Genomic DNA, 25,207 nt, shown 5'->3' with positions numbered 1-25,207 from the left:
ATTTCTGTGAGAAAAGTTGTGCCGCATTGAATGCTGGGATTGGCTCCACCACTAAGGCAGCATCGGATGCTCCCTCGTTCTTGAGTCAAAATAACATTGAAATTGTAAGATACCTTAGTAGACAACATTTTAAGGCATCTAGGATTTCGAACAGCCTCCTTCTCAAGAGCGCGCATAGGATGATGTAAAATGCGTCTATGTAGAGAGCTCACTAGGTTTTCGAACACACCCTATAAAGTTTCTAAGAATCAACAACTAAAATTTTGTTCAGTACTTTGTAGAAGCTTATTTGGTAGCTAATACAGCTTTGCACACCTGGATTTGGGCAGCCTATCTCATTTTTCATGGTAGATCCTTTTAAGCTCCGATAGATTAAATGGATGGTAACAGCACCATGTTTCACCGTAGAGACAGTTTTAGCCAGGTGATGTGCAGTGTCTGTTATTTTTTTTTTTTTACCAGACATGGTGCTTACTGTTCTGCCCAAACTATTTAACTGTTTCACCAAACCAAGTTTTGATGTTTTTTGGTTTTTGGTGTTTCCAGAAACCTTTAGATGCTACTTATGCCTAGTTCACACTACACGACCTTCGCTCTGATTTTCGCTCGCCGACTGGTCGGCGCTAGATTTGCCGGCTCGGTCATCGAAACTCGGCTCTCAATCGCTATGTGTGAACTGCTCAACAACTCAATCCGAGCAGCTCGCCGAAGCGAGATTTCTAGCTTGCCAGATATCTGGATCTGAGTTGCCCGACTGGCAATGAGTGCTATGTCGAACAGCCAATGAGAACGCAAGATACAGGGTGAGGGCAAACGCAGGGGAGGAGTTGTAAAAAGGTGGGACAGGGGCATAATATAGTTTATATCAGAATACATCAGTACACACACACGTTTTACAGTATTTCTGACCTTATCGTTCTCAACAAAACATAACACCAACAGTGCATTGCAAAAATATTTATTAACCTCCAACTCACTATAGAACAATCCATGCTGTTCGCGTTGCCAAATCCACTCAGATTCATTTATTTTTCTCCTTGATTTTATGCTGCACATCAGAGCACAAACTTTGATCGCTCGCTACTTGTTGACATGTATTTTTGGATGTAGTATAGTTAAATCCCTCATCACTTCTCGCGTTTGTTTTCGTGACAAAACGAGTTTGGGAGACCAGAGAAGCTCGCCTGCGATTCCAGTTGGTGATAGATGGTGTAGTGTGAAACCCCCTGTCGCCGATCAGTCATGTAGTGTGAAATGCACACCGACTTGAAAGACTCCCGATTACAAGAGATCCAGTCGTGTAGTGTGAACTGTACAGCGACCTGATGACTTGGAAAGTCGTGTAGTGTGAACTTGGCATAAGCAAGCTTCACGTGGGCTGTAATTTCCCTTTTACATAAGAGTGGCTTTTTATATTGCCACAAAAAAATCACATTTATGTAGAGCTATGTAGACAGTGTTGTTTGTACAACAGGTTCTTCAGCACTGATCAGCAATTTTGGTGCTCCTTAAAAGTGACTGTTGGGGTCTTTCTTACTTCCCTGACCAACGTCTGAATACTCAACTTTAGGAAGGTTTAAAGTTGTGCAAAGTTTCTTTCATTTTCAAAGAATGCTTTTTTCTTGATGCTATTTTCTATCCTTGCTTTGATCTATGCCTTGCCAAAATTTGATAATGAAGGTCCACAGACAGTCCCTTGGACCTCATGGCTAGTTCTTGTCCTGACAATGCAGTGGAAACTGTGGCCGCTTATAGACCCAGATGTGTATTTTAGTACTATGTGCAATCAATTTACATTGCAACAGGTGGACTCCAGTTGCATTGTAGACACATCTAGAGGATAATTCATGCAAACTGGATGCACTTGACCACAATTTGAAGAGCCATAACATGGCGTCTGAGTACTTTACTGAATATTAATACTTTTTATTAATACTATTTATTACTAATATTGATATTATTTATTACTCTTTATTAGAATTCAGTGTAGATTTAGTGTAAATTGATTGGTAAAATGACAATTATGTTCATTCAATTTTACATTTACAACACACTAAAATGCACAAAGCGTCAAGGGGTCTGAACAGTTTCTAAATTCACTGTATGTCAATTGTTTAACAATGGGAGGTCCAACAGGCTTATTGTCAGGTGTCCACACACTTACTGCCATTTAGTGTGTGTAGAACAACAGCACAATTAATAACTTATTTTATCCTGGTCAGAGCCACCATGGGTCAGTCTCATCGGCCACAATGCTGGAGTACTCTCTGGACCCTCTTGTGTCCCTCTTGTGTCCCAGGAATATAAATAAATAAATAAAATAAACCAGAACAAAGGTAACAATTAAGCCAGGGGGCTGTTGCAATTCTATCAATATAATGAGCAATAAGTAAAAACAAAAGGTAGCACCCTCTGTCAGGTCACTTCAAGAAGGACACTTACTCTTACCTTTTCTGTCTTGTGGTCTATTGAAAGGCTTTGTGCTGTCTGGCTTTAGAATGAACTTGAGGCTTACTACTCTTAATAGCTGCCTGACCCCATACATCAAAGACATGAGGGTGGAGGGAAACCATCACATAAGCCACAACAGCTCCACTCGGACTGTAAAAACCTGATTAGGTAAGATACCTCATCGTACCAGCACACCAACACACACACACACACACACACACACACAACTATGGATTTCCTTGGGAGCTACCTATATGAGTATATCTATGACTGGGGTGAACAGAAAAAGTTTGGCTGTTTGACTGATGTTGTGGAATTCTCTGTAGTTCATATTACATTCTAGAGTCATCAGTAATACACAGAGCACCCCACAGACAGTTCAAAGGTATGTAGTCACACCGTCTAACTAGTGGATTTGGCCTTAGGTGCATAAAATCAAGCATGTACTCATTTCACGTACAAAAACAGACTAAGACATAAAGGACTCTTTAGTTTTGGATAACTGTGCCCTGATGGAGCTGCCCTGGTCAACTGTGAGTGCCGATGTAAGCAGTAGAAATGTCTAGAGGCAATAGCAACTCAGCAATAATGCAACACTGACCAGAAGCTCACAGAATAGGACTGGAGAGTGCTAGCATGTAAAATTCATAAGCAACCGAGTTGCCTCAGAAAGCATCATTTGCACAAGAACTGGCTGCTGGAAATATGTCACCTTTAAAGATTAGTTAGAATAGTTAGCTGGAGTGGTGTAAAGCACACTCACAGTGGACTCTGGAGCTAAGAAACTGTGCTCTCTGGAGTGAACACATGATAAATGATCCTGAATTTTGCATATTCATGTGCCAATAAGAGTACAAGGTCTACAATTGGTCTGAGTGCTAGAATATACATTATTTAATTTTAAGAAATGGGCTTTTAACTTTGCGCCAATAGCTTGAAAGAAAAGCTTCCTGTGTTGGCACAAAAGTGCTCATGTGTACCAAGCAATGTCCACAAAGAAATTTTAGTAGGGAACTCAACTGCTCTGCACAAGCCCTGATTTTAAGCCCATTCGACACCCTTGGGTTGGAATGAGAAGCTGTAAGCCGACAGTGTGTCCAATGTGTCTAACACTAATAATGATATTGTGGCTAAATGTGAGCAGCAAATCCCTTAAACCTTGTTCCAAAACCTGATGAACTGCCAAGAAAAAGAGAAAGAAAAATCTATTAAAGCAGCAAAAACTCCATATTAATGATATCAGGCTGGAAATTAGACAGATATGGATGTGACATTCAGATGGTAACATAATTTTGGCCGTGTGGGGTATATAAAATGTGCCAAATGAGACATAATGGGTTTGTTTACAACCAATTACATGATCTCTGAATTAATCATGTTTATATTGTTCACCAAATGCTTGGGGAATGATGAAGTTCTCTGTATTGATCACTGCCACAAGAATTTAAATGCTTGTGTAATATCGATCTACTGCCTCCTACATTCACTCTAGCTCATTCTGTTCAATATGGCAGCAGCTATATATCAACAATACAGATATAAACAGTCTGTACAGCATTGTATTAACATTTACAAGTAAAATCTATATCATTACTGGCAGACAGGTAATGAACTCGGCACTTTCTATGCAGGTAATGCGACCAAGGTGCTGTGACGACGGTGTAATGTAAAAATCATCAGGGAGCAAGAGAGAATAGGAGAAGAGAAAGTGATGTAAGGTGATTCAACTGGAAAGTTCTCAGCAAGAGCAGAATATGAGAAATGAATGGTATTTAAATGCCACTCAGTATTTCAAGCCCCTCCACACTGCAGGACTGCTGTAGCAAAGACGTCAAATCAACATTTTTTCTTCTTTTTTTCTGACTCTTTTATTATCCAAAAGAATGTAGACCACAGTTCTTTCACTATGAGTACTGGAAACAACACAAGCAAGAGTCGAGTCCAGAAAAATGGTTGCTTTGTTTAAATGAGCTTACCAGTTCATTCAGACCAAACACTGTGCAGTAACAGACCTCAAGTCCAGCAGTGTAGGAGTACAAATGGTGCTTTTAGACTTGTTTAGTCATCACTATGAAAATGCAACAGACACTAGGGCTGACTTACACTGATCAACCATAACATTTAAACCACCTCCTTGTTCCTACACTCACTGTCCACGCACTGCTGGAGTTTTTAAATACCGTGTCCACTCACTGTCCACTCTATTAGACACTCCTACCTAGTTGATCCACCTTGTAGATGTAAAGTCAGAGACGATCGCTCATCTATTGCTGCTGTTTGAGTTGGTCATCTTCTAGACCTTCATCAGTGGTCACAGAACGCTGCCCATGGGGCGCTGTTGGCTGGATATTTTTGGTTGGTGGACTATTCTCAGTCCAGCAGTGCTGCTGTGTCTTATTTACTCATACCAGCACAACACACACTAACACACCACCACCATGTCATTGTCACTGCAGTGCTGAGAATCATCCACCACCTAAATAATACCTGCTCTGGGTCCTGACCATTAAAGAAAAGGGTGAAAGCAGGCTAAAAAGGTATGTAGAGAAAGAGTTTGACTACAGTCAGTAATTGTAGAACTACAAAGTGCTTCTATATAGTCAGTGGAGCTGATCAAATTGACAGTGTAGAAAGAGGGAGGTGGTTTTAATGTTATGGCTGATCGGGGTATATGACAATATACTGAATTCTAATTGACAACAGACCAAAGATTTGGCTTGGCCTTTTATACCATGGTATACTCAAAACATTAGCACTATTTTGTATATCGAGCTTTGAAAGCAAAGCAGTGCTGCATTTCATGGTGGTGTGATAGACAAAGAGGGTGTCGCACAGCTATGTGGGTCCAAAAGAGTTTGGTTTAATCTGTCTCAGATAATAATCTGTTGTGTTCTCGCTATGCTTGTGTGGCTTTCATCGACATGCTCTAGATTTTTCACATACCCTACCCCCTCCTGGTTGATTTTGGGTGAATTTTTGGGTCTTATGGTGACTAAACTCATAAATAAATAGTTCCCAACTACAAACAGCCTGCCAAATGTGTGAACTGCACGTCCACTGTAAACAGAGATGCTTTTAGCTGACTTGATTTGAATAAGTGCATTATTTCCACATGTTTTCTTACTCAGTAATCATCAATTCTGTAATACATTTTTATCAATATGGAAATACCGCAGACATTTGAATAAAAGCAATGCAACAGAAAATTGCTAAGTCATTTCCTTTAGACTAAAACCACAGTCATTGACTAGAAAATGAAAAAAAAAAAACCATTTGGTGTTTTGAAGGTTGGCACAGAGAGTGAGGACGGACAGATCGGCTCACATTTACTGTTCTGTGCACTGAAGAGAGCAGAATGAGCTGAAAAAGGCCTAAAAGCATGTGTGATGTGTATGTGTAGGAGCAATAATTCAACCCACTCCTAGATTCCTCCAAACACTCGGACTGCACATTTCAGACTGATTAGTCTATAAACACTGAGCCATCTAAACTTTAGTTTATCTAACTATGTTTACTAAGCAAAGCTGAATCTGCACATCACTGATGACTTCCAAGCCAAATGCTGAGTCAGCTAACCAATTCCGGACTGCATGCTACTTCTGTTCTTACAGAAATGTTAAAATGTCAGCTGAGACTATACCAGCCAACCCTTCCCTGTTATGCTGCCTGTCAATTAGCTAATAATGTCGGTGGAATTCCAGACCTGATTTCCCACCGCTTTTATTTTCTACTTGTATTCCCTCAGACAGGTGGTTTATAAAAAGGATATTCTGCTAGCACACCAGCGCCGAGATTCTGAACACCCCTTTACGAATCTTGGCTCTGCTACCGGTCATCTGGGCGCCATCTAGCGGGCACAATTGGCAGTGCTTGCAGCAGACACAAATTGGCCACCGTATCTGCTGGGTGGGGAAATGACCAGACTAAGTGTGTGGGGTCTTCAAACGCTGTGCAAGGACCCTGGTTAGCGGATAGAGGTGCCGGTGCAGAATCACCGGCGTGAAGAAGGGGTCCGCTAGGAATGTGCACGCGTTGAAGGGCATGTGATCAGCAATATACCCTCTTCAAACGCAACCAGGGGTCTACAGCAGGGGAAGACAAATTAAATATGCTAAATTGAGAGTAAAAGTAAGGAAGTGCATAAATAAATAGAAACAAAAATGGTTGCGGTCTGTCTGGCAATGATCTTTAGAGAATTGTCAGTCAGGCCAGTGTTCATTTATTCATGCGGTCTTACACGAGCATGTAATTTGTATTACAATGAGCACAAACCAGAAGGGTTTGGTACAAATACATCCTCAGCTGCACAATATAGCCTCTGTACATAGCCTGTCTCTGCACCCACACTCAGAGATATGCAACCTATGTAAATATGTCAGATATGCTACATATGTAATACGACATCCTCCATATCTGGCTTTTTTGGGAAAACCCACAGAAAATCATTAACACTACATTAAAACATTGTAGTCTTAATGTAGTGGATTACCCAGTGCTCTTTGTCTCTGTTCTTTGCAAATTTTGACACCAATTTTAGTCAGTATTCTTTATTTACATTTATTTATCACCAATAATAGTTTTAGAGTCACCATAGGTCTAAGGGTATAATAAGGGTCCAAGGGTATAATAGACTTACGTATTCACTTGATAATTTACACCTAATACTGATTTAGAGTATAGCCAATAATCCTACTTGCTGGGTCGTGCAGTGATCTGTTACACTAGCCCAGCACTATCGGCTGGCCGGGCATCTATACACACATGATTAGTAACATTGGAGGGAGTGAGGGTGGTTTAGGGGGTGGCCAAAGTCTTGTCCAGTTTATTCCTGCCTTGCCCCCAGTGATTCCTGGTGGAAACAAACTGCCACAATATTGATTTGGATACAGTGGTATTTAAAATTTTATAAATGTACTCATGTTTTTAAAGGAAGAATTTACATGTCTTAGATGACACCACTGTGTCTACAATTTTTAAAAGTTGTGCTACAAAATGATTATTTTAAACAAACCACAAATGAAAGTGATGGAGTGTGCGAGTTTGTCCTTCAAAGGCCCTGGGAAAAATGCATTTCATGATGAACTAGGCTGCATAAAATACCAGGAAAGAAAAAATTATAATAATAAATCTGGAAGTTTTTGCCAAAAAGCTAAAGCTAAGTTATGTTTGGATCATTCTGCAAAATAACTATTTATAAAACACATCCACAAAAAAAATCCACACAAAAATGGTTTGAGGAACACAAAATGAAACCAAAAGAGACCCCTGTCCTAAGCAAAGGGGGTGAGCAAAGAAGAAAAGTCCACAAAAGAGGACCTGAATGATCAAAGTCAGGGGTGTCCAATATTTATGGCGGAGAAGTGCTTCCCTGGCTGGTATGAAATTGATCAGTTGTATCAGGTGGTGTGAAAACCTACAACCACACCATCACTACATTTATTTACTTTAAAATATGTAATTTACTGAAAGTTTGCAAGATCTTTTCAAGGGTGACAATCATTTTGAATGGCATATTAAGAGTAATATCCAGAGTAATTGTGATTGTAAGACAAATAATCATTTGTTAGAATTTCATAAGGTGGCAAAGTGGCTCAGTGGGTAGTGTGGGTGATGTACAGCTTTCTAGTTCTGGAAATGTAGACTTAAATTTTACTCTCTTGAGTAGATGAGCATATTCTCCCTGCGTTTGCATATATTTTTTCTCTGTATCCGATTTCACTCCCATGCAGAACATGACACATGAATTGATTGACATAAACAGCTTGTATGCTGATGAGTAAATGGATGAGCTGTAATTTGGCCCTTTGTCCAGAGTATAATATTGTCTTGAACCCAGTGTTTTTAAATGTCGTTGGACCCACCACAACATGGATTAGGATTAAATGTTTTTTAAAGACGCATTTTTTACTTGTTAGCTATATTAGCATTAAAGCTTTAGTGCAACCCTCAAACAGTTTGTATGTTAAGGTTTTTTTAAAGCAGCTAACTGTTTTCACTACATTTATCATATTATTATAGCATTAGTTTTAATACAGACAGCAATTTTATTCCCAATCAATCAAACCCATTATTCAAATCTGCAAAGAACAATCCTCTCAGCACTCTGCTTACTTCGTAAAGATAAACAGCTTAGCGAGGGAACGCAGTGTGATAGCGCTAATCCATTAAAGGCATCATCTATACCAAATTAATTCATTGTTTTGCTTTATTCTTGTCAGGGTCACAGTGGGTTTAATTCATTGGGCTTAAGGCAGAAAACACTTTGGACAGGTCGCCAGTCTATCACAGGTCACACACACACACTCAGACTTACAGCAATTTTTAGTTGCTCCAATTGGCCTGAGTGCATGTATTTGTATTGTTGGAGGAAACCCACACTGACACAGAGTGACCACGCAAACTTCACACAGAAAAGACCCTGGCCACACTGCCGATAAACTAAACACAGGTCCATACTGCTGTGAGGCAACAGCGACTACCCACTGTGCCACCCTGCTATCTAGCACCAACATTTATACAGAGAAAGGAGATACATTCCTCAGAATTAGAGCAAGCACAGTTGCTCAGTATTAATCTCAGACACTCAGAATAAAAAGTGAATATATGAGAGAGACAGTAAGAGCTTCTGATGAACCACTTTGCTTCATGGTGATGACTGAACTAATAATCTTCTGCCAGATCCTCTTAATTAAAGTGGTACTGCAATTAGACATGATAAGGCTGAGTCTGGTCCTCCTCAACACACTCGACACAAGTGAATGTCAAGGGCAGCGGAGTGTCCTTTACACTGCAGAGCTTCTACCAGTCCAGAGCATGCACTACATTTTCTATGCACAAATCACACATCTGTGATTAAGTGATCTTTTTCTTTAGCTAATATTGTTACTGTCTTTTGGACTTTGATTATATTAGCCTGTTAGAGAACAGCCTGCATGTACAGTACATTGTTCCATCTGAGGTTCATCAAAGACAGAGTACAGACTTTTCATTATTGTATGATCATTACAGCTAGAATTAAACCTGTTTTCTTTTTATATTTTTAAATTTTAGTATTTTAAATTACATTATCCCCCATTTTATCCTCTTTATTCTCTCTTTCTCTCTTTTCGTTTGCCCATTTGTAGTTGAGTTTCCAAGCCTTTAACCACACATTTCAATGTACAAACTCATTTTCACCTCGTTATTTTAGTCTTGTATTAACATTAATGTATTGTAAAAGATAAATAGTTTTTAAGACACACTAGGGCTTCAGTTTTTGATAAGATTTGTTTCACTTTCACATCCTTTACAGGTATGATTGACAAAAGCTTGCCCTTGTTGTCAGCAGACACATATCCAAAATTTACACATGGCTGACAATCAGACACAAAGACGTGTTTGTAGCTAGGCATCAGTGCAGACGCAAAGAGCTGAATACAGTTCACAGGGATTGATTGCCGAAATAATAAACTTTCCCTGTTTTCTTTTGTTAACCGGACAAACAGACCATCTTCTCCTCCATTTCTGAGTTATAACAAACACTTTCAAGTGGCAGCATTTCACACTTTAAATTAGATTTACATTATTATGCACAATTAGGGCTGTTGTTAATTGCTTTCTACAAATTTCCCCCTGTGGGATAATAAAAGGCTATCTTATCTTATCTTATCTTAACGCGATTAACACGTTAAATTTGTAATTGTGATCAAAAACATTGATCAAGAATAAAATTTTTTATCAAACTATTTTTATTGGGCTGTATTTGTGCCACTTTAAACATACGTCACTATGGTAATTTGTGCTGCTTTAACACAGCAACATTGTGTTTATACTGTATAGTGATAACATGGGTCTTTTTCCAGTTTGCGGTCGTGAGTTACAAATTACTCGAGCTGCTGCTGCTAAGTCCATGGACTGTACACGTCATGGGAACATTACAAACACTGGTGTTAAATAGATCGCAATGGACTGTAGACGCTTTAACATAGTTAACGATGTTGGCTCTACATGACGTTATATGTGTTGCATCTAGAAATGGTTCAATGTAGCACCCTGTCTGTTTGCAGTGGCAGAGTTATGAACAGATTCTCACTTTTGCCAGATAATGTTGCCAGACTTGTCTTTATAAGCATTGGCTGGCTTTCTAAAGATAATTTAGATTTAATAATTTTATAAGAATTTTAATAGAAATTTTTATTGGTAAAAATTTTCTTAATAAAAAATTACTACTAGTAGACACAGTATACTGACCTCTAGAATTCTCCTTTACCGTAGTTTCTTTTCTCTTGTATTTTAGGTGTACTTAAATGCAACAGCTACAGCATTGTAAATCATTGCTTATCTTTGTAGATCATCCCAAAAACAGGGGAAATCAGGAAATGTGACTAATATTCAAGTGGTCATAAAAATGACACTTAACAGCCAGGTAACATCATCCTTGCTGTAGCAGTGACTAGCAGTCTGGTCGGAATTGAGTAAAAAATTAACGGTAAACTTTACTAAGGGGCAGTTGTAGCCTAGTGGTTAAGGTATTAGACTAGCAATTAAAAGGTCGCTGGTTCAAGCCCCGCCAGTGTTGGGCCCTTGAGCAAGGTCCTTAACCCTTAATTGCTTAGACAATATACTGTCACAGTACTGTAAGTCACTTTAAACAAAAGCGTCTGCTAAATGCAGATCTTGGATGTAAACTTGCTTTCTTCTGGCTAATTGCTTAAATACTCATTAAGGAATGAAATTACCTTGTCCTTTTTTTGGACTCTTTATAGCAACCAAACCTTCACTGCTTGTTATGTTAGGGAAAAGTGAATAGCTGTGAATATGACTACAGTTTTTCATGCATGATAACTCTTATACAAAACTCCTGCTGGGACAAGGCGAGACATGAATAAATAATAAAGGCGAAAAATTAAAGTGGCAATAGATATCATTTCATGAGCAGGATTTCATTCAGGCTCTGATGAATGCTATGGAAATTTCAGCTCTCTCAGCACTACTGGCTGACTTTATGTTGGAGATGTGTCAGCTCAGAACCTCTTATTAAGTTATCCATTCCCAAGTGCTGGCCTTCAGTATTGAAACAGATCTGTTTGTTTGCAAGCCCTCGTCTCTTTGATCTACAGCTGTGATAACAGAATAAACGCTTTTACTCTTTGAAAGGATTTGTGCATCGGCTCAGAACGGACCACAGCAGACACAACATTGGGCTGTTTATAATACTGTCGCCACTAAGATCGTCTAGTTCAGACTGGGTGTAAAACTGAGCAGCTAACACAAACAAGTCATTTTTACCACAGAAAAAAACTCTGTCTATTTTTAACCCCATTGGTAATTGTTAAGCTGTTTTTAATTCCTACTTTAGGGTTTTACAAAAGATTTACATCAGATTTACATACTACAAATGTCTCTTTCATAACACTGGATCATCCCTAATATCTTATAAAAATATTTTGTAACCCTATATTTTTCTGTTGATTTAATGCTGGGTGGCACGGTGGCTCGATGGGTAGCACTGTTGCCTCACAGCAAGAAGGTCCTGGGTTTGATCCCCAGGTGGGGCAGGGTGGTCCGGGTCCTTTCTGTGCGGAGTTTGCATGTTCTCCCCATGTCTGCATGGGTTTCCTCCGGGAGCTCAAAAACATGCAGTCAGGTTAATTGATGACACTGAATTGGCCTATAGGTGAATGGGTGTGTGTATGTGTGTGTGTGTGTGTATGTGTGTCTGCCCTGCGATGGACTGCCACCCCGTCCAGGGTGTTACTGTGTGCCTTGCGCCCATTGAAAAGCTGGGATAGGCCAGGTGAGGGACAGTGGGTGACTATGTCTCTCACACACCCGTACGCACTCACGCACGCACGCACACAACAAATTTTTAATACTACCTCATTACCATTAATGTTTCCATTTTAATTGCTAATATTTGCACTGTTTCTATTATTATTTTATTATATCTATATTTTTTTGCATCTGTAACTTTTGTATATATTTGTTATTTCTTATTGTTATTTTTCTTTTCTCTGTAACTGAGCTTTGGCAATATGAATGCCTTTATTTGTCATGCCAATAAAGCTTCTTTTAAGTTTGAGTTTGAGTCAGAGCTGAGTCCCAAGAATGCTTTGATTAGAGAATGCTTTGAACTGCAGGTTAAAGATACAGTGTATCACAAAAGTGAGTACACCCCTCACATTTCTGCAAATATTGTATTATATCTTTTCATGGGACAACACTATAGACATGAAACTTGGATATAACTTAGAGTAGTCAGTGTACAGCTTGTATAGCAGTGTAGATTTACTGTCTTCTGAAAATAACTCAACACACAGCCATTAATGTCTAAATAGCTGGCAACATAAGTGAGTACACCCCACAGTGAACATGTCCAAATTGTGCCCAAATGTGTCGTTGTCCCTCCCTGGTGTCATGTGTCAAGGTCCCAGGTGTAAATGGGGAGCAGGGCTGTTAAATTTGGTGTTTTGGGTACAATTCTCTCATACTGGCCACTGGATATTCAACACGGCACCTCATGGCAAAGAACTTTCTGAGGATGTGAGAAACAGAATTGTTGCTCTCCACAAAGATGGCCTGGGCTATAAGAAGATTGCTAACACCCTGAAACTGAGCTACAGCATGGTGGCCAAGGTCATACAGCGGTTTTCCAGGACAGGTTCCACTCGGAACAGGCTTCGCCAGGGTCGACCAAAGAAGTTGAGTCCACGTGTTCGGCGTCATATCCAGGGGTTGGCTTTAAAAAATAGACACATGAGTGCTGCCAGCATTGCTGCAGAGGTTGAAGACGTGGGAAGTCAGCCTGTCAGTGCTCAGACCATACGCCGCACACTGCATCAACTCGGTCTGCATGGTCGTCATCCCAGAAGGAAGCTGACGCACAAGAAAGCCCGCAAACAGTTCGCTGAAGACAAGCAGTCCAAGAACATGGATTACTGGAATGCCCTGTGATCTGACGAGATCAAGATAAACTTGTTTGGCTCAGATGGTGTCCAGCATGTGTGGCGGCGCCCTGGTGAGAAGTACCAAGACAACTGTATCTTGCCTACAGTCAAGCATGGTGGTGGTAGCATCATGGTCTTGGGCTGCATGAGTGTTGCTGGCACTGGGGAGCTGCAGTTCATTGAGGGAAACATGAATTCCAACATGTACTGTGACATTCTGAAACAGAGCATGATCCCCTCCCTTCGAAAACTGGGCCTCATGGCAGTTTTCCAACAGGATAACGACCCCAAACACAACCTCCAAGGTGACAACTGCCTTGCTGAGGAAGCTGAAGGTAAAGGTGATGGACTAAACCCAATTGAGCACCTGTGGCGCATCCTCAAGTGGAAGGTGGAGGAGTTCAAGGTGTCTAACATCCACCAGCTCCGTGATGTCATCATGGAGGAGTGGAAGAGGATTCCAGTAGCAACCTGTGCAGCTCTGGTGAATTCCATGCCCAGGAGGGTTAAGGCAGTGCTGGATAATAATGGTGGTCACACAAAATATTGACACTTTGGGCACAATTTGGACATGTTCACTGTGGGGTGTACTCACTTATGTTGCCAGCTATTTAGACATTAATGGCTGTGTGTTGAGTTATTTTCAGAAGACAGTAAATCTACACTGCTATACAAGTTGTACACTGACTACTCTAAGTTATATCCAAGTTTTATTTCTATAGTGTTGTCCCATGAAAAGATATAATAAAATATTTGCAGAAATGTGAGGGGTGTACTCACTTTTGTGATACACTGTAACTGTACTCTACAGTCATCTGCACCTCCAGGCATCCACCCTCACCCCCTACCCCCCCCATCCCCCGGCCACTATGGGCATGGCAAGAGAGTATATTACAGTGTATCTTATTACCAAGATAATAAAATGAAATTGTGTGGTTTTTTTTTTACTTTATGCTGCTTATGGGTCAATAAAAGTTTAATCATAAGCCCAGTGAACTTTATTACAGCCATGCTACAACACAAATGTAATTACTCACTAAAATGTGTATGAAGTGCATGTAAACTCAGTGATTCACTAATTGCCCAAATCAAATTTTGTCCAGTAATTTCATTCATCACTTCAGCTTCACTTGAAACAACAAACAAACACCTAGAGTAATGTAGTAAAGTGTGAAATACATGCATATGAGCACTGAGAGAGAGAAACAGAGCAAGAGACAGTGAGGTGAGACACACAAGAGAGTCGGGATAAAGTAATTAAGCTCCTCTCTGAACACAATTGCTTGTCCTGTAGGGGACCGGCAGTAATATCAACAAAGACAGAGGGATTTTTCAGGAAATTAGCATGTTTAAACAAAAACAACTGATTTAAACAGACAGGACAGACAGACCGAGGGAGTAAAAAAAGAGTATGACAGTTAGACAAGGTATATCCTACGAAATATTTAGTGTTTTTTTACACTGTCTACTAGGGATGTAACGATACACTCTTCCCACGATGCGATACGATTCACGATACTGGGTTCACAATACGATTTTTTTTCAGATTTTTTAAACAAAATGAAATTAAAGACAAATTATGACAAAGTTTCCTTTTATTATTTCTCTTTAAATAAAATAAAATAAAATACTGATGGCCGCTCAGGTGGCACAGCGGTAAAACACACGCTGTTCACCAGAGCCGAGATTTCGAATACATCGCATCGAATCTCGGCTCTACCTTGCCGGCTGAGGCTGAGCGGCCATATGAACAACGATTGGCCTGTTGTTCAGATAAGGGGCGAGATTATACTCTCTCTCAGACTAGTGCGATTACGACCTCTGCTGGCTGGTGGGTGGCGCCTGCACGGAAATGGGAAAGGAGTGCGGTAGAGGGTGCGGCTCTCCGTACACAGCGCTGTACTGCACCGCACTCGTCAAAGTGTAGGTGATAAGATGTTCGATTGCTGTGCACGTGTCGGAGGGGGCGTGGAGCAGCCTTGTCCTCCCAAATCAGGAGCAGGGACCAGCATTAGTGAGAGGATGATTGACGGGCAGAAATTGGATGCGCTAACATGGGAGAAAAAGGGGGGGAAAATAAAATAAATAAATAAATAAAATAAAATACTGTATTTGTGCTTATCTTTTATTTATCTAAATAATGAATGTCCTTTTATTTCTGAGGTAGGTACAAACTATGCAAAACAATGCTGCACATTTCTCTTTTTGTGTAAAAAAAACTGAATTGAAATAAATCCCACATTATATAAGTAAATGAATATTACAAATAAAGAAAGTGTCCTCACATAAATAAATTTGGCTGGAAAATTCCGAACCTGACAACCCTGTAGTGACGTCATCCAGGCGAGGTGAATAGCGCCAGTGCTCTCTGCTGTTTAAAGTGAATATCGATTCATTATACATGTAAACCGATTTGAATCGTTACACATGTGAATTGATTTTTAACTGTCTTGTGGTGCATCGTTACATCCCTACTGTCTACTCTGTTCGTCTTCTTAGAATCAAGGTAACATTGATTTGTATTGGTTTATTATCTGTTTATTATCTATCTATTTATTACAATTTTTAAAAACCCTCAAACAAGAATAGACAAAGGTCCAAAGGTGAAGGTCCTTTAGTGGCCAAGTCCAAAATGTGTGAATGAACTTAAAGAGAGCAGTGAATTCTACAAAACATGACTGAACTCGAACACTGCAAAGAAAAATGGGCAAATATTCCCAATCTAGGTGTGCCAAGCTGGAAGGGACAGATCCAAAGACCTTTTTCTGATTACTTGCATGTTGTAAGAAAAAATATACACCGATCAGGCATAACATTATGACCACCTTCCTAATATTGTGTTGATCCCCCTTTTGCTGCCAAAACAGCCCTGACCCGTCAAGGCATGGACTCCATTAGACCCCTGAAGATGTGCTGTGGTATCTGGTGGCGCCAAGATGTCAGCAGCAGATCCTTTAACTCCTGTAAGTTGTGCGATGGGGCCTGCATGGATCGGACTTGTTTGTCCAGCACATCCCACAGATGCTGGATTGGATTGTGGATAAACTCTAGTGTGTGGATAAACTCCAGTGGCCTGTAGAAAAGTTTTGACCTTAACCCTGTGAAACACTTTTGTGATGACCTTTTCATCCAACATATTCCAACAGACAAATAATCAAACCAACATCTTGTAGAAAGATGACAGATGAGATCAAGATTGAACTTTCTTGAACAGTATGTTTAGAACCAAATACAGCACACCACCGGAAATACACCATACCTACAGTGAAGCATGGTGGTAGAGAAAATGGAAGCTGCCAAGTACATTCAAATTTTTAGGGAAAACATGTGACCATCTGCTAGACAGCTAAAGAGGGGCAGGAGTGGCTTATGGATAGGATGGTGATGGTTAGTGGCCAAGTCCAAAATCTGTGAATGGACTTTGAGAGAGAGCAGTGAATTCCACGCAACATGACTGAACTCAAACACTTCTGCAAGGAAGAATGGGCAAATATTCTCTATCTAGGTGTGCCAAGCTGGAGGGGACAGATTCAAAGACCTTTTTCTGATTACTTGCATGTTGTAAGGCAAAATATACATCTGGTGTATCTGGTGGCGCCAAGATGTCAGCAGCAGATCCTTTAACTCCTGTAAGTTGTGCGATGGGGCCTGCATGGATCGGACTTGTTTGTCCAGCACATCCCACAGATGCTGGATTGGATTGTGGATAAACTCTAGTGTGTGGATAAACTCCAGCGGCCTGTAGAAAAGTTTTGACCTTAACCCTGTGAAACACTTTTGTGATGACCTTTTCATCCAACATATTCCAACAGACAAATAATCAAACCAACATCTTGTAGAAAGTTTTTACAGAAGTCTGAACAGAACTTTATATTATTGCCAGTTATGTCTGATAAGATGTTGGTCAGATATCTACAATAGATCCCTTTGGCTATTAGATACCCATGTTGTGTATATAACAATAAACAGAAGTGTAATATGTTGTGTAATAATATGCATTCATAGGAAATGATCCATTTTCACAATGGCCAGTCAGACGGTGGTTTTCTCTCTGGCTGGCAGACTAAATCGGCCATTATTATACACCATGGCAGCAGAGGTGTATTTTTACAATATTAAGAGCTTGTAATTCCATTTAGTGACACATCAAGGATTCTAGAAAGCTGGAGTTTTCTTGTTTGCCATATGGCTGGGGGATTACACCAGAGTGCTGGTGCACCATAAATTAAATGTGAGAAACAAACTCTACGAATTCTGGCTCAATCAGTATGAGATTAGAAGTGAGCAGTTGTACTGATGTCCTGAGGCGAGCCATCAGAGCTGAATTTTAAACACCAGCAGCTAAACCTGTGTGCTGAGCACTGAATAAAAACAGACCTGTTACTGTGATAGTGGATTGCGGCTCTGCCAATTAACAAGCCTGTCAATACAGAAATACAATTATGATAATTGCTTTTAATATGCATTACATTTTAAATGAAAATATCTGGCAAACAATGGAACAGTTGACTAAAGTAAGTATAATAATTTCACACCTAAAAATTAATCACAAAAACACAGATTCAAGTTTTCCATCCTCTCTTTTTACATCAGTCCTGTCAATCCAGTCGCAATTCCTTCACATCTCAGAATATGCTATACGATTTAAATATATTTGTTTGTTTATTAGGATTTTAACGTCATGTTTTACACTTTGGTTGCATTCATGACAGGAACGGTAGTTACTCATTACACAAGGTTCATCAGTTCACAAGATTATATCAAACACAGTCATGGACAATTTAGTGTCTCCAATTCACCTCACTTGCATGTCTTTGGACTGTGGGAGGAAACCGGAGCACCCGGAGGAAACCCAGGCGGACCCGGGGAGAACATGCAAACTCCACACAGAAAGGACCCGGAACACCCCACCTGGGTATTGAACCCAGGACCTTCGCAGGTACATGTGTAGAGCAGACTCTAAAACTGTGGTACTCAGATTGCGGCTTGTGAACTAAATGTACTTTTTTATTTTAAAATGCAGCTTTCCAAATGGATTAAATATTCATATACACCGACCAGGCATAACATTATGACCACTGACAGGCGAAGTGAACAACACCGATTATCTCTTCATCACGGCACCTGTTAGTGGGTGAGATATATTACGCAACAAGTGAACATTTTATCCTCAAAGTTGATGTTAGAAGCAGGAAAAATGGGCGTGAGGATTTTAGCCAGTTTGACAATTGTGATGGCTAGACGATTTGGTCAGAGCATCTCCAAAACTGCAGCTCTTGTGGGGTGTTCACGGTCTGCAGTGGTCAGTATCTATCAAAAGTGGTCAAAGGAGGGAACAGTGGTAAACCGACGACAGGGTCACGGGCGGCGAAGCCTCATTGATGCACGTGGGGAGCGAAGGCTGGCCTGTGTGGTCCGATCCAACAGACGAGCTACTGCTGGTTCTGATAGAAAGGTTTTAGAATACACAGTGCATCACAGTTTGTTGCGTATGGGGCAGCAAAAGGGGGACCAACACAATATTGGGAAGGTGGTCATAATGTTATGCCTGATCAGTGTATTTTATAACATTTATGTCAGTAGCTAATGATATACAATTTATGTCCAAATGTATATGGACGCCCTTCTTAATTACTAAGTTCAGGTTTTTAAACCACACCCACTGTAAACTATACACTCCGCCTGTTCTGGCATGACTGAGTTCCTGTACTCAAAGCAAGATCTATTAACACATGGCTTAACAAGTTTGGTGTTAAGGAATTCCAGTGGCAGGGAATTCCCACACGCTCTAAAATGCTGTGGAAAGCCTTCCAAAACGTGAATGCTCTTTAAGTTTTTAATGGCATGTCCAATATGATCTTCAGCATCAAATTAATAATATTAGATGCTGTATGGATATAACCCGTTCATAACCAGTTCATTATGAACTTGACGTCATTGACGTCAAAGTCCTATATCTTAAAATACCCAAGTGATCTGACTGAATCACCATAGTGTCTTTTTCAGTATGAGTGTGAGAGGAACATAATGTTTTCTGTTGGTTTTTGCTTCCCTCCAGTAAAAAGATGCTTTGTATTCATCATGTACATCAGCAAAAATCACTCGCTTTTTAAGAACAATGTCCGTATGACCATACAATGACCATAACAGCCAGCCACCTCAGCCACAATACTGTACATAATGTTATTACACCGATCAGACATAACATGATGACCACATTTTGCTGCCAAAACAGCGCTGACCGGTCTCGGCACAGACTCCACTAGACTCCTGAAGGTGTGCTGTGGTATCTGGCCGCAGCAGCAGATCCTTTAACTCCTGTAAGTTGCAAGGTGGGGCCTCCATGGATCGGACTTGTTTGTCCAGCACATCCCACAGACGCTCGATTGCCAAGTATGTGGACACCAAAGCATGAGATACTGACAACCGCAGACCGGGAACACCCCACAAGAGCAGCAGTTTTGGAGATGCTCTGACCCAGTCGTCTAGTCATCACAATTTGGCCCTTGTCAAACCCCCTCAAGTCCTCACGCTTGCCCATTTTTCCTGCTTATAAAACATTAACTTTAGGATAAAATGTTCACTTGCTGCTTAATATATGTCACCCACTAACAGGTGCCGTGATGAAGAGATAATCCGTATAATTCCTTTCACCTGTCAGTGGTCATAATGTTATGCCCAGTCGGTGTACCATTCTCAGCATTAGCACTGTTTAATGAAGTGCACTGGAGAACCCTAAAGGACATCCATATCTGTCCAGACCTTTCACAGCACCTCTGAAAATAACATGCCAGTGATGCCTTATTAAAAGTGCACATTGGAGAAAACCAACCCTGCAAAATACCATCATTCAAGACTGCCCACTTCGATCAAAAAAATATGCAAAGATGTATCATCCAAATCCCAGTCTGCTAGTTTGTAGCTCTCTAGAGAGCAGGAACAAATAACCATGTCTTTCACACCTGTATGTCTCTAAGAGTAAGTGCAGGTGTTGCAACACCGTCCAGTGTCTTGCCCTCTGGCCAAGAGGGTCAGCAAAGACCATTATCACCCAGCCCTTTTTCTTGTACCATTATTCACTGAGTGTGTGACAGACGGTGATTCAGTCTGACAATCACCACCTTTTACCACAATCCCAGACATCAAGCGCTGCTCCAGATGGCCCTAACCAGCTCTACACTTAAAACTAATTGCTTTCTAAAAGCAACACGTCTCCTTTTTCTAGAAACAAGGGAATCCCTACCAGTTTCTTAATTAAGCAATTTCTGGATATACCAGCTCAAAGCCACCCAGCTATTAGATATGGGCGAGAATAGCTGCTGCTTTAGATTGACCTTTGTGTCCAGATGTTGAGCACAAATCAGGATTGCAGGTGGTATCTTAAGGCTTTTAATGTTGTAAAAAATTGAAACTGACACTACTCTGAAAGACTAAAGTGTTTTTTATTTATAGGGAAAGTAGTAATTTCGTTTGAATATGACTATTGTTGTGCTCAGATAGTTTGCCAGCCCATGAGCGTCTTTAAATAGCATTTTGAGGAATTAAATCTGTCTGTTTAGACAGAGTCTAATGATAATGTACAACAGCTGCCAGCACATCCATACAATATATACACACACTACAGCAAAACAGCATGCCTTCAGGATGGGTGGCCCAGAGAGATTCTCTTTGAGCTTCGACTGGGGGTGAGATGAGCTCATGATTCAGGTTTGAGTTCAGGATTCAATATCTTTACAATTATATCAAACAAGGTATGATTAAAAAAACGTCTTTTATTTTAAGAAAAAGGTGTATCTTGGACACCTGACCATAAATTTGTTTAATGGTGTTTAGGCTGGCTACTGTAGTTTCTCCACAGAAAACTCATCAAAAAAATAGGACAGGACCTTCCAAAAACTATTGTCATAAAATTTGAGGCATATAATTTATTTTATGTGCTAGATTTATAAACTTGTTGCCAATGTGTGTAACTGGGACAATGAATTCATTAATTAGGAGACATGTCCACATACTTTCAGCCATATACACTGATCAGCCATAGCATTAAAACCACTTCCTTGTTTCTACACTCTTTGTCCATTTTATCAGCTCCACTTACCACATAGAAGCACTTTGTAGTTCTACAATTACTAACTGTAGTTCATCTGTTTCTCTACATGCTTTGTTAGCCCCCTTTCATGCTGTTCTTCAATGGTCAGAACTCTCCCAGGACCACCACAGAGCAGGTATTACTTGGGTGGTGGGTCATTCTCAGCACTGCAGTGACACTGACATGGTGGTGGTGTGTTAGTGTGTGTTGTGCTGGTATGAGTGGATAAGACACAGCAGTGCTGATGGAGTTTTTAAACACCTCACTGTCACTGCTGGACTGAGAATAGTCCACCAACCAACCAGCGTCCTGTGACCACTGATGAAGGTCTAGAAGATGACCAACTCAAACAGCAGCAACAGATGAGCGATTGTCTCTGACTTTACATCTACAAGGTGAACCAACCACGTAGGAGTGTCTAATAGAGTGGACAGTGAGTAGACACGGTATTTAAAAACTCCAGCAGCGCTGCTGTGTCTACCACCATGTCAGTGTCACTGCAGGGCTGAGAATGACCCACCACCTAAATAATACCTGCTCTGTGGTGGTCCTGTGGGGTCCTGATCATTGAAGAACAGGGTGAAAGCAGGCTAAAGAAGTATGTAGAGAAACAGACGGACTACAGTCAGTAATTGTAGAACTACAAAGTGCTTCTATATGGTAAGTGGAGCTGATAAAATGGACAGTAAAGTGTAGAAACAAGGTGGTTTTAATGTTATGGCTAATCAGTGTATACCATATTGCTCCCATAGTTACACCAGTTTGAGAAGGAGAAACACACACTGACATACTCCCTGTGAGAAAGCCCAGTCCGAATCTCTGCTGCCTGTCAGAATAGCACAGAAGAGTCTCAAATTAAAGACTGTGAGCAACATCTACAAAATCAACCTCTGCTGACTTCTGCAGCATTTTCCCATGTGGCTTCACCATGTGGCTGACAGCGTGTTCCTGATGAGGGTCTCGAATGTCCTTACCGAGTTCTGTAGCATATTTCAAACCCTTCACAGATTGTATTAAATTTTGTGTTGTTTAAAATGAATGGACACAGATCTACCTACTGTACCTCCTAACAGTCTTCACTCCCAGTACATGGAAAGCAGCAGAGCAGACTGATCAGACTGGATAATAACTGCTGTGTGTCTGATGTGATAATGACCGGTCAGTCAAAAGCTAGCTTTTCGTACCAACAATAATGCCACAGATATTTTTTCTCTCTCAGACCACCATCTATTAAAGGGTCTTGTTTCATAGTACCCTGTAATGCCATCTAACTAATGCAAACACACACATTCATTTCAGGCTAAACGGTAAAAAACAGCCTTGACGCAAAACAATCAGAAAAATAAACCTTCACACAAATCTAGCAGGATAGGTAGGCAGCCTGGCCCAATAAAAATGATTTTAAAATGCTGTCATTATCATTAAACACTTTTTTAATCGAGTACAACTGGAGTAAAAGAGCTGGAAGCAGAGGAGCGTCAGTAGAACCATTTCATTGATGTGCTTATAATCTTCTGACGACTGAATTCACTATCAAACCAGCATCAAACGTCATGACAGCAGGCCTCTTCTCATCAGCAATAATAAGCGAAAATGTAGGAGCACCAAAAATAAAATGTTGGCAGTCACAAACACAGAAACTAAACACGTAAGGTTAAAACAAGACAAATTAGTTCGTGTTAGGACGTACCTCCTAACGTCTCAGGGCCGCCCGATGTTGGCAAGGTTTCTTTTAATCTGTTTGGTTGGGTGATCTCTCCATCAACCTCCCGAAACTCAGCTGCAGAAAAGAAAATAATTCCAAAATAAATATACATAAATTAAAGTACCAGGGATCTTCAAAAAGTTTCCGCACTTCATGTTTTGGTTGGAAACGATGAGGGTGTAGTAGGAGGAGTAGTAATTGGTCGTGTCTGAGAGACTGGGAGAGAACTTATAGTCCGGATTTAGCGCTATCTGATTTCCACCTTTTTGGACGCTCAACAAAGCTTTAAGGGGAAGAAGATTTTCATGTGATGATGATGTGAAAGCAGAGGTGCATCAGTGGCTACACGCTCAGCCAAAAATAGTTTTTGCTGATGGCATTAAAAAGATGGTACGACGCTGGAAAAATGCATCGGAAGGTGACGATGTAGAAAAGTGATGTCATTAGTTTTTTTAATTCTTGATAAATAGAGTTTTAAAGTGTGGAAACTTTTTGAAGAACCCTCGTGAATCAGTAAGTATGGTGCACCATGTGGGCAAAAGTTTTTAAAACCCCAAACATCACATTAAGCACCAGAAACTTGGTGGCCAACACTGTAGTAGCTGAGAGTACTGTACAACACTGAGCACATGCCAGGAATATTCTAGACAGCGACAATTCATCCTAGAGATTTGGCCCCACCCTCCCCCCAGACAAAGCCAATCATCTGTACAGACATATATTATAGTCTATATACAGTAGATTGTATAGAACGTCATATCATTCCATAGCTTCTCTTACTGTTACTATGCCAATGATACTCAATTCATTCTGTCATTTCCTCCAACAGACACTCATTTTAGCCCAACATATCTGGCAGACATCTCATTATAGATGTCAGCTCATCATCTGAACTTAATCCAAGCAAGAGTGAGCTGATATGTTTCTGCTGGCCAAACTAGTCTGCACAGAGGGACACGAAGCTGCACAAAGAGACATGTAAAGCTGCTCTTGGATGAATGCCACTATGTTAAACTTTTCTATGCCATTATGTGCTGTAGAGGACTTTTAATGCTATTTTAGAGTGGCCTTCGAGTTCTTTCTCTTGGTCACTTCCCTGACCAAGACCCTTCTTGTCTGGATGCCCAATTTGGCTGAACTACTGACTTTACAAAGGTTCAACTTTGTGTCCAACTTCTTCAATTAAAAAAAAATTGTATTTAAAATGTCATTGAGGTAATTGATCATGGATATCCAGACAGGTACTTGGACTTGGATGGTTGGATTTTTGTTTTGAAATGAACAGTGTATATAAAAGACCTAGATGTGCTATGTTTAATCAATTCAGCTGAAACAGATGGACTCCAACTGGATCAATGAAAATTAAAGCAAACTGGATGCATCTGACCACAATTTGTAGTGCCACCGTAAAGCATCTGAATAATTTTGAGTTAAGAGATTTTGGTTTTGATTTTGAATTAATAAAAAAAAAACAACAACATGTTTTTACTTCATTATTATGGGTAATTAAGTGTGGATTTACGTGTGAAAATGATAATTATATCCATTCAGAGTCAAATGAAAAAAAAAAAAAAGTCAAATGAATACAGAATATACACTAATCAGCCATAACATTAAAACCACCTCCTTGTTTCTACACTCTCTGTCCATTTTATCAGCTCCACTTACCATATAGAAGCACTTTGTAGTTCTACAATTACTGACTGTAGTCAATCTATTTCTCTACATACTTTGTTAGCCTGCTTTCATGCTGTTCTTCAATGGTCAGGACCCCCACATGACCACCACAGAACAGGTATTATTTGGGTGGTGGATCATTCTCAGCACTGCAGTGACACTGACATGGTGGTGGTGTGTTAGTGTGTGTTGTGCTGGTATGAGTGGATAAGACACAGCAATGCTGATGGAGTTTTTAAACACCTCACTGTCACTGCTGGACTAAGAATAGTCCACCAACCAAAAATATATCCAGCCCACAGCACCCCGTGTGCAGCGTCCTGTGACCACTGATGAAGGTCTAGAAGATGACCAACTCAA

The 25,207-nt window shown here is 40.3% G+C and overlaps 1 protein-coding gene across 1 annotated transcript in view; it reads right to left on the bottom strand.

Moving 5' to 3' along the window:
• The window catches only part of col14a1a (collagen, type XIV, alpha 1a), a 174,102-nt gene that overhangs the window by 128,834 nt on the left and 20,061 nt on the right, over positions 1-25,207 (bottom strand). The window contains exon 5 of the mRNA XM_062991785.1: positions 23,156-23,245. Coding sequence (XP_062847855.1) covers positions 23,156-23,245 — 90 coding nt within the window. The remainder of the gene's footprint in view (positions 1-23,155; positions 23,246-25,207) is intronic.

Source organism: Trichomycterus rosablanca, chromosome 3 (genome assembly GCF_030014385.1).
Source record: "Trichomycterus rosablanca isolate fTriRos1 chromosome 3, fTriRos1.hap1, whole genome shotgun sequence".
NCBI lineage: Eukaryota > Metazoa > Chordata > Actinopteri > Siluriformes > Trichomycteridae > Trichomycterus > Trichomycterus rosablanca.
Note: the sequence above shows the minus strand (reverse complement) of the source record. Positions and strands in the feature narration are given on the sequence as shown.